Source organism: Mastigoproctus giganteus, chromosome 8 (assembly GCF_048544385.1).
Source record: "Mastigoproctus giganteus isolate SK-2022 chromosome 8, ASM4854438v1, whole genome shotgun sequence".
Lineage (NCBI taxonomy): Eukaryota > Metazoa > Arthropoda > Arachnida > Uropygi > Thelyphonidae > Mastigoproctus > Mastigoproctus giganteus.
In genome coordinates, this window is record NC_143582.1 from 174807786 (window position 1) to 174818477 (window position 10692).

The 10692-nt window shown below is 32.6% G+C and overlaps 1 protein-coding gene across 1 annotated transcript; it reads right to left on the reverse strand.

Moving 5' to 3' along the window:
* Nucleotides 1–8975: 8975 nt before the first annotated feature.
* LOC150082022 (protein ZBED11-like) lies at nucleotides 8976–9356 on the reverse strand. The gene has a single exon (XM_090380399.1). It carries the CDS (start codon nucleotides 9354–9356, stop codon nucleotides 8976–8978), a length of 381 nt encoding a protein of 126 aa, XP_090236525.1.
* Nucleotides 9357–10692: the final 1336 nt, after the last annotated feature.

A 10692-nucleotide genomic window follows, 5' to 3' on the forward strand; every position in this document is an offset into this window, starting at 1 on the left:
TTAAACGGCATTTTGTCCCAATTAAGCGAAGTAAACCCTGGCTATTTTCTCGATTGGTTTTTGTTTTTTAAGATTTGCCCCAAATAAACGGCTGCCCCGATTAACCGGTGGCCCAAATAACCGGAATCCACTGTATATATAATATATAAAACAGGTAAAAAAAGGAAAACAGGAAAAAAAAAAAAAAGAAAAAGAAAAGAAAATAGATGTACCTGGACGCGCATGGCTACAGAACAGGATACAACTATAAAATAAGAAATAGAAATAATATTTCTATTTCTATTTCGAATAATAGGAATAACAGAAATAATTTTGTCGCTAACACAACTTGCCCTATTTAATTTATCATCTTTTTATGCATAAAGTTACACTAAAATATTCGGCAAGTCAGCACTGTGTTGCCTCTAGTTCAGCTAGAAAACGTGTTGCACTGTATCCCACTCCTGAGGATACTGTGTTAAATACTAAACAGGAGAATCATACGTTTGGCCCTAACCACTTTGATTCTATACCCATACATACTACACATATTCTAAACCAAACTATCTTTTAGACAATGTTCAGACAAACGGTGTCTTACTTGTCCCATGATGGATAATGCCATTTCCAACTCTAATTCTATTTCCACTCCGTTTTGTAAAACCAATAATGTTATATATTTACTCACTTGTAATATATGTAATATTAAATATGTCGGCCAAACTTCAAATTCTCTTAATATTAGAATCAACGGACACAGATCCAAAAGCAACAATATTGATACTGAATATGATTTGATTTGGCAACAATATTGATACTGAAATTGAAGTCTTCCACTTCCACCATCATGGTTTTAAAAACGTTAAAATCAAAATTATCGCTATCATTAATGATAACGTCCTTCAGGATTACTATGAAAATTTATTCATGTGTGCTTATCCATATGGTTTAAACAATAAATTTTTTAACAAAATTTTATTCAGTAATGGTTGTTTAAACACCAGCCACTGCATTTACAATCTATTCCATCTTAGTCATTTTTTCAACAATAAATGCAGACACAAACGTGGGAATAGGTCAAACAAACTTTTTAGACATATTTGGCATAATTTCAATGATTTTATTTGCTCATGGGATAATACCAATCTCGATGTACATAAAATTTCTCTTTTTAACATCAAAAACTCTATACTAAAAGCCTTAACTTTGTATATTAATAATTTTAAATTCAAAAATATCCAACTTAAATATCCAACTTTCAGAGATATCTGAAATGATATTATATCATTTCAGATATCTCTCTTTTTAGACTAGGCTCCATTACTACATATAGTAATGAATACTGCATTATTAAATTTACACATAAATGGTTTGACAAAATTCCTTGGCATCATTTGCTAAATTATCGTAACAATCTCCTCCCATTTTATAATAATTTCAAGTTTAACATCCATCACCGTTTCAATTATGAGTCTCCTATCGGACTCAAAATTTGCAACTATAAAACTTTAGCACCAATTTAGGCAATTTGAAACTTTCGGATCTTCCATGTCACTGTAATGACTCTATATATGTCCATATATGCTCCTTTCAAAGACCAGCACCATGGACACATTATCACTGGCAATTTGGATATTGTCAACAACATCCCCCTCAAATTGGCCATGAAAAAAGGATTCAAATTCAGACCTATCTATAAAGCCTATCTAAATAATATATATAGGGACTTATATCTTAATATCTTAAATTTCTGCAACAAGTTAGCTCAAAAGTATACGATACCCCATGAGGCATTCTATAACTGGATAAATGTGATATATCAAGATATTATAAAATCAGTTTCAAAATGTTACAACCTTTATAATAATTCACATATTAAGCACTCTAATCTCAAAAATGCCATCTCAGATCTACAAGGAAAATTTATCATCACCCCTGTAGATAAAGCTTCTAACAACTTCGCAATCTTTTGTAAGCAGTTTTACTATACTACTCTCAAAAAGGAAGTCGACAAGCAGTACCACATTTTTAAGCTGTAATCTTGGCATTAATATGACCATCAAAAAACTTAATAGCTTTGCATAAAAAACTACATACCAAAATTCACAATTCTACATTACCATTCCTATATATAATTGCCAAGTTCCATAAAGATCCCGTTGGCTTTAGATTCATCACTAGTGCCAAAAAAAGCGGCTGTTATCTTCCAGGTAAACAATTTTTTAAACTACTAACTACCATCTTCATTAATATTCCATCCATCTGGATCATTAATAATTACCACAACATCATTAAAATCTTTAATTCTAATGCCAAAATCTTTAGTATCGAAACTTATGACTTTACTAACTTATTTATTTCCTTGCCACATCATTTAATTATCTCTGTACTTAGTCAATTATATCTTAAATACAAGCACATTCTACCCGTGGATGAGATTGTCTGGAATAATTATATCAACCTATGTATTCTGAACAACTATATTTACGATGGCATTAATACCTATAGACAATCTATAGGAGTTCCCATGGGCTCACAAATTTCCAGTATAGTTTCTAACTTATTTCTTCACTACTATGAAGATCTTTATACTCATAATAATCCAAACCTTAATTTCTTTGCATTTAGATATGTTGATGATATCTTGATTTTAAATAATCATTTTGAAAATATTGCAAAATTGATATATCCTACTGAACTTACCTTAAACAAAGAAAATAATGGTAACCAAGACGCAAACTTTCTCGATTTAAATATTACTTTAAATAATTCACCTCTTCACAATACCTTGGAAGTATTTGATAAAAGAAGTCAATTTAATTTCAACATTATTTATTTAACAAATTGGAATTCTAATATTTCCATTAGAGTTCATAAAAATATCATTCATACACAAATTTTATGGCTTGCATATCTTAGCAGCAATCAAACACTTTTTATCAAAGCTTTAAACGGCCTGTATACAAAATTATGTTTAAATGATATTCCAATTAATTTTATAAATTGTATTATTAAAAATCTTTCTAACTTCATTAAACATAAATTCGGTTTCACTATGTCTCATTTTGATTAGGGTTAACATGATAATTTGTACAGATGTATAGTTGTATATTTAAATGGTGGTATTCCCACAACTTTGAAAGTGATCACATCACATGACTTCTATTCTGAATGATGCATATGTCTTTTCACTTTCTAAGTTACCTTTTTATTTCCATTTTTATTTCCATTCTTATTTTATTTGGGGCTACCTCACTCATGTTTCTGGAGGTTTCAATAATTTTTTTTTTTTTTTTTTCTAACATTTATTATTCAATAATATTATTCTTTAATGCTGCCTCCATCAGCATGGGTTTGTATAGAAACAGTCATCAGGGTAGTACAAGTATTGAAATAGTTTGAGAAAATAATTAAATGCTGCATTGTTTTCTGTTTTGAGTCTCTTGTGGACACTTTTGACCTCTAAGTGACAGATAATTCTTAATTCATTAGCATGTAAAGTGCTGCAGCTCTGCCACAGTAAGAACAAAAGTCTCCTCTTGACAAGCATAAGAGAGAAATATAATGGAGCATTGCATTATTTCCTCAAACTGTTGTGTGACCATTTTCAATCTTATGTAACAGGTAAAACAGAAAGGATGATTGCTGAATTAAACACAGAGTCAGCTGCAATTCCAGGAGACTTTAGCCAACTGCAGTCTTCATGCATCTCAATTATCAGATAATTAAGTATTCATGTATGGGGTGTACAAAATCATAATTTGAACCAGTAGGATGAATGAAGCACTCAACTATTTCACAGGTGGGCAAATGGGTGAAAAATTAGTGGGAATTAGTAAAACATGAGATAGTTGCCACTTCTTTAAGAAATGTAGAATTGGCAATATCCTTGATGGACCTGAAGATGACATGCTCTTTTAAGAAAGTGAAAGTTTGGACTATAACACCAGTAATGATGAGTGTGATGATAGTGATGACACATTACCGGTGCTGTGCAATGGGTAAAAGCTTCATTTTACACTAAAATTTTGTTTAGCAAGTACTTGTGAATTTTTGTTCCACATATATGCAATAAAATAATTTTTTTTGCCAAAATTTACCTTTTAAATGTGGGTGTGTCTTATCAACTGGGAAGAGAGTAGTTGCTTTGATATGCAATTTTATTCTTTGAACTTATTCTGATTACATATGCAGCAGATTGGGGTTGCTAGTACATAGTAATTGCATGTATATGTTGCATCATAGTTAAAGGATTTGTTTTTTAACTATAGAATTTGATATGAAAGAATTTTTTTTTTTTTTGGTGAATTTTAAAGAAAACTAAATTCAAATGTATGAATATATGCCAGTTGAAAAAAAAAAAAAAAAAAAATATTTGATAAGATGATACAATGTTTATCTCTAAAAGTTGCTGTTGTCATGCTTAGGATTTTCTAAGTAGTCATCCTTAAACCATTGAATTCAAGCAGTATCTTGCATTTTTATGTAGAAACAAGAAAGGGTAATAACAGTAAAATACATTTAAGAAAAAGTATTTTTATTAATCAGAGTTTTTTGCAAGTGGAAATCAGTGCAGTGCTATGGAATGCTGTTCCACAGATAACTGGTGTAAACTAACCCACGAGTGGTTGTGTTGTTGGTGAACTGTGTTCATTGCCTTAACATTGCATTTGTGACTGCAGGTGTGCTGTAGTATGCTGGTCACTAGTCAAATTTGGGGAAAAAAGGCAGGAAATAGTTTTATATAGTAAACTTAAAAATGGTATTCGTTATTTTGATACTATATAAGAACAGAATGATATCTTTAATATGTTATCAAAAAAAAAAAAAAAAATATATATATATATATATATATAAGAAATAGAAATAATTGATAAAGGACATAGTAAGATGGGAAAGTTATTAACAACAACGTGCCAGGCCTAATGGAAGAAGATATGAGAAGAAAAGAATGTTAAGAACCTAATAAATTAAGTGGAATTAAGTGGAAATAATGGCTGAATTAATAAGCCAAAACATATTTACAAAAGCTAGAAAGGAAGTGGTAATTAATGCATATTAAAAAATAGTAATAAATGAAAATAAAAATGAGAATTATAATGAAAATAAATTGATACATAGATCAGGTATTTCATCAGGGGACTACTTAAGTAGTACCCTCTTCCTTACTAAACTGATGGTAACACAAAAAAAACAGCTAGCTTTTTTAGAAGGCCGCTTGAAGTTTTGACTAAATTAGTCACAGCCAAAGAAAGAGATACCAAGGCATGCACCAAGTACACCTTCAGACCAAAAGACACAGAAATTTTAGACATTTTCTAGGGTTGTAAAAGCACATCTTGTTGTCTGGAAAATATGGCAATTGATTGGAGAATCATGTCAAAATGGCCAGTTAGTTGCCATTAGAAAAGCAGTCTGCTGAAAAAGATAAGGAACAATTAAATGACATAAGCAAATTGCCTAAATAAAGGTTGTGTTTCAGTATTAGTATTGGCAAATGATGGAAGAAAGCAAACTTATACAACATTAACACACAAAAAAAAATCCCATTTCAAATATCCATTCCCTCCAATATTCACTTCCACAACAATGGATGGAAGCTTGTTCCAGCAATCAACCACCCATTGACTGAAGGCAAACTACTGCACATCTATTCTGAAATCATCTGTCCTCAATGTGAATTTATATCCCCTCATACGCATAGTCTGAGCAAGAGGAAGGATCCCATCAGCAGTGAGTTTGCTCAAGTCATTTAAAGCCTTAAACACCCCAAACAGATCACCTGACATGTGCCTAGTCTCCAGATGCTGCAATTTGTACAGCTGAAGCCTTTCTTGGTAAGAGCACCAATTTGTTCTCCCTCACCAATCTTGTTATCCTTCTCTGTACCCATTCCAGCAGCTCTACATCCTTCCTAAAAATGAAGCCTCTAGAACTGTATGCAGTACTCAAGATGTATGTCTGACCACTACCTTATATAATGGGATAATCACTACCTTATTCCTGCTAGTAAAAAATTCCTGTATATCACTGACAAAACCCCACGAGCCCTCCTGGCAGCCTGTCTGCACTATGCAGAGAACTTCATATCTGGCTGCACAACTACTCCCAAGAACTTTTCATTTCCTGAAATCCTGAGTATAGTTCCACAAAGCTATATTACTCTCGGGACTATGCTACCCATATGCAGTACCTTGCATTTATCAATGTCAAACTTCAATTTCCATTTCTCAGCCAATCTGACTAATTTGACAGCAGCATACCTTCATTACTGTCAATAACCACGCTGCTGACTTTTGTATCACTTTAAAACTTAGACATTAGGCCTGATATACCTTCATCAGTATCATTAATAAATACAGCAAACAACAATGGAGCCCTGCGCCGAACCCTGTAAAACTCCACTTATAACATTAGTCCATGAAGAGCAGTGTCCATTACTAACCACTCTGTCTTCTGCCACTCAACCTTCCCTTTCTCCTCAGCAGTAGCTTGCCCTTAATCCCACACTGTTCCAATTTGTACAGAAGTCTTTTATGTGCAACAGTATCAAAAGCTTTCCTGAAATACAAGTATATAATATCAAAATTATTTTTTGCATCCAGTTCCTTTGTAACCACATCACAGTATCCAATCAATTTGGTTAGACAAGATATAACCTTAATGAACTCAAGCAGTGAATGAAGTATAACTGCACTCCTTTCTAGATAATCCTGCATTATTTCTTTAACCAGTGACTCCATTATTTTCCCTTAACAGAAGCTAAGCTGGTAAGTCTGCAATTAATCTTTGTAAAGTGGGGATACATTTGCATATCTCCAGTTCACAGGAACCTCCCATGAATCCAAAGATGCTCTTATAATTATTGCTAAGGGTGTGCTTACCTCTTTTGCTGCCTCCCTTAATATAATTTGACAGATCTCAACATTCCAGGTGCCTTTTTTATGTTTAACTTCGACAATTTATCTTCCATTTTCCTCTCAGTTATTACAAAATCATTCAGCTCCGTGTTAGAGTTTAATAAACTTCTAGCATCCACTTCCCTACACCAGTATGAATGTAGATGCAAAGTACCTATTCAGTTTGTCAGCAACCTGAGCAAGATCACAGACAGTTAAACCATCGATATCAAGTGGACAAATGTGATTTAATCCATTCCTTGTACTATTAATACAAGTCAGGGGTCCCCAAACTTTTTGGAGTCACAACCCCTTAATGAAATCCTTTATACTTCATCGACCCCTAACCATTTAATAAAAATAACAACAATATTTTAAGGACTGTTTCTGAGTTTAATCACAGAGAAAATTGTTTCTTAATTTATATCGAAAAAATGTGGGAAACATTTAATGAAGTTCTAAATGGGGTCAGATTTGATGTAAATATCAATTAAAATTAAAATATTTTAATTTAAAAATTTACTTTCGAAGTCTCCATTTTTTTCTGCTCTTTTCGTTTTTTTTTTTTTTTTTTTAATTCCTCTGTAAAAGTAAAACATATTAAAAATAAATTAACATATTCTTTATTGAATTTTATATATCATAATAAATATTATATTTATTGAACATCATTAATGCAAAGGATGGATCAATTTGACGGGTTTTAATAAGTTCTTTAATATTGGGTTTGAGGTTTGTGAGTTTTAATCTTGACTCATCATGCTCTTCCAAGTTTAGTTGGTTCCTCTCTTTTGTTAAAATGCCATTTATGTGACTAAAACCACCTTCAACTATGTAAGTGCTCTGAAATACAAGTAAAAATGGCCCAAAAGCTACAGAAAGTTTGGGATATTTTCTTGTAATGTTTATATTCTTCCAATAATCACTGATACTTTTATTATTAAATAAAGATTTAGCTTCTATGTCAACATATATATCAATGAATTCATTGTTTAAGTGACCTAGTTCAACTCCATTTTCGATATTTATATCAAATGGCATAATGATCCAATCAGGTACATTCATTTCCTCCAGGTCCTTGAAACATATTTCAAAGTATTCCCTTAAATTTTTCAAGCTGCTCTATGTCTCCAAATGATCTGAAAGTTTTTTACCTCTTCCTTCCAAATGTTTTAAGTTTGAGAAATACTGAAAATCTCTGCATACCAATGAAGATCTATATAGGCCTATCTTGAATTGGAACCCTAATAGAATTGCAAGGGCTTGAAGGATGGTAACATCTTTACCTCGGAGTCTATTCTGTACTACGTTAAAATCTGAATACAGGTCTACCAAATAGAACAGATGGTCCTTACACTTTTTCAACTCATCACATAATGATAGATCTATACTCGTAAGATGCTCCACAGTTGAGTCATACAAATCGACAAGTCTTTGCAAACTACCACATCTTTTTTCACATAACATGGCGAACAGATGTGAATAAGTGGCTGCGCTTTGATTTTATTAATTGATCCGATACTCACTTTTCGAGCATCATGCAGCTTACCACCACTGAGTTTCTTTGGTACAAAATGGTGTCTGTGTAACACACTACGAACAGTGTGTACTTCCAGAACGTTTTCTTTGAGAAGAGCGACAAACCCTCTGTAATGGCCAACCACTGCTGGTGCGCCATCGACAGCCACTGCAGTTATATTGCTGAGGGAAACATTGTTTTTCTTAAAGTACTCTTCTAAACATTGTAAAATTGTCTCACCTTTTCCATCAACTTTCATATACATGGCAAATAAAAACTCATCAACAATATATTTGTAGCTTTGGCTATAATACCTCAGATAGGCCATTAGAATATTTGAACTGCTGAAAGTTGACTCATTAAGTTGGTTTGTTTATTATTTGGTTTTTAGGAGCATTAGCAACTAAGGCCATATTGCTTCAGGGATGTGCGGTGGTCATTCGCTGACCTTTTCGCATCCTCCGTATTTGGTGGTCATGGGCTCGAACCCGGTGTAATCAAGATCATTAAGTTAGATGGAGAATTTACAATTTTGAAGCTCAGACACCAAGGTTTTCTCCACATCATCGGCCATCCCATCAATGTGTCGTTGAACTGTATTCGCACTTAAAGGCAGGCAGGCATTTTAAAACAGGATAGGAATCCTTCATAATCGTTTCAAACACCTCTTTAATTGCTGGTGTTATATTCTCCTTACCGGTATATGCTTTTCCTTTCTTTGTTATAATAAGAGAGATACTGAATGATGCCTTCAGTCTTCCTTCATTATCAACATCAGCAGATGCTTTAAAAAATGTATTTAAATTTGGCCGATTTCTGAATTTTTCTTTCAGCACCTTAAAAAATTTAAGCTCTTCCTTTTTCTTATCAGGATGAATCCGTTCAAAGTGTCCTTTCACCTTCGGAAGTTTCACGGCATCATTACTAAAAGTCTTTTCACATAAGAGGCACATAGGCATTGTTTCATTGTTAATCGAGGACACAAATCCAAATTTCAAATGCTCTTGTGAATATTGTCGAACATTTATTCTTAGATACAGGGGCAGCCATTGTACTTATTGGGGTCATAGCTCAATTTATATTTTAGAGTAAGTGCAGATCTGAAACATCCTGAAAGAAAGTAACTGGGTTCAATTAAGATTATCTCTCAATTTAGTATTCATAGTATAACAATATAATAGAAAACAGGTAATGGTAAAGTTCTGGGGGAACTAAATTAGATCAGTAAATAAATAAAAAAATTAATTTAAATATTAAAAAAATTAATTTTGGGTCATTCAAAAATTACTAAATTTTCTCAACATAAGCTATATATATTTTATATTTTTTATTTTAGTATTAAAATCTTGGCTATTTCTGAACTTGGCCTGAAATTATTACAAGTAAAAACATTTAATCAAATCCCAATCGACCTCTTGAAGATTACTGACCCCGCAGATTCTATTATTGACCCATGGGGGTTGATATCGATCACTTTGGGAACCCCTGATATAAGAAAAGAAGTTTTTGCTGATTTTGGATTGCCAAAATTCCCTTGCAACTTGATTGCATACTGGTTTATATATAACACAGGCTTCTGTAACACCAAATAATTTATATGCATCCCACACATTTTTCTTCTCTTCCACATGTCTCATTAGATCAGCTAATATCCACTAAGCCTTGAACAATAATATTCCTTAGTTGGTATTGAAAGCCTAATGGCTTCTACGATTATTTCCCCTGAAAGCTTCCCATTTAGGACTTTTTATTGACTAACATCAACAGTTAGTCTCACTGTACACAATTTAAAAACTGAAGTCTCCTTCCCTTTACCTTTGATGGTAGTTATATCTTTAAGTAAATCCCACATCAATATATGGTGATCAATGCCACATAGTGGTACTTTTATCTGGAGGTTCTTTTTGTAAAAGAATCAGTGTTAATAATAAATCAAAAATATTGCTCTCTCTTGTTGCCTCTCTAACATGCTGTTTCAGAAAAGTTATCCAACAAATCCAAAAAAGTCTTGCTAGTGTTTGAGTGATGAATCCACCATTTCTAGTCAATGTTTGTAAAGTTAAAATCCCCCATTCTAAGGCATTCTGATTTACTGGCCCTCTCTATTTCTCTGTATTGTTGTTCATTGTATTCATCACAGTCATCAGGTCTATAACACACTCCTCCTCTCATTCTTGTTTTCATACTATTAATAAAAAACTACCTGGTTCACTAACTCATGACTTGTAAATTTATGAATAAAGTCAGAAAATTTCTACATCCTACATTAAAAGTGACAAGACATATTTGGAGAGA

Coding starts and splice junctions, on each gene's coding strand:
- LOC150082022 (XM_090380399.1), bottom strand. CDS start 9,356: ATGCCTATGTGCCTCTTATGTGAAAAGACTTTTAGTAATGATGCCGTG.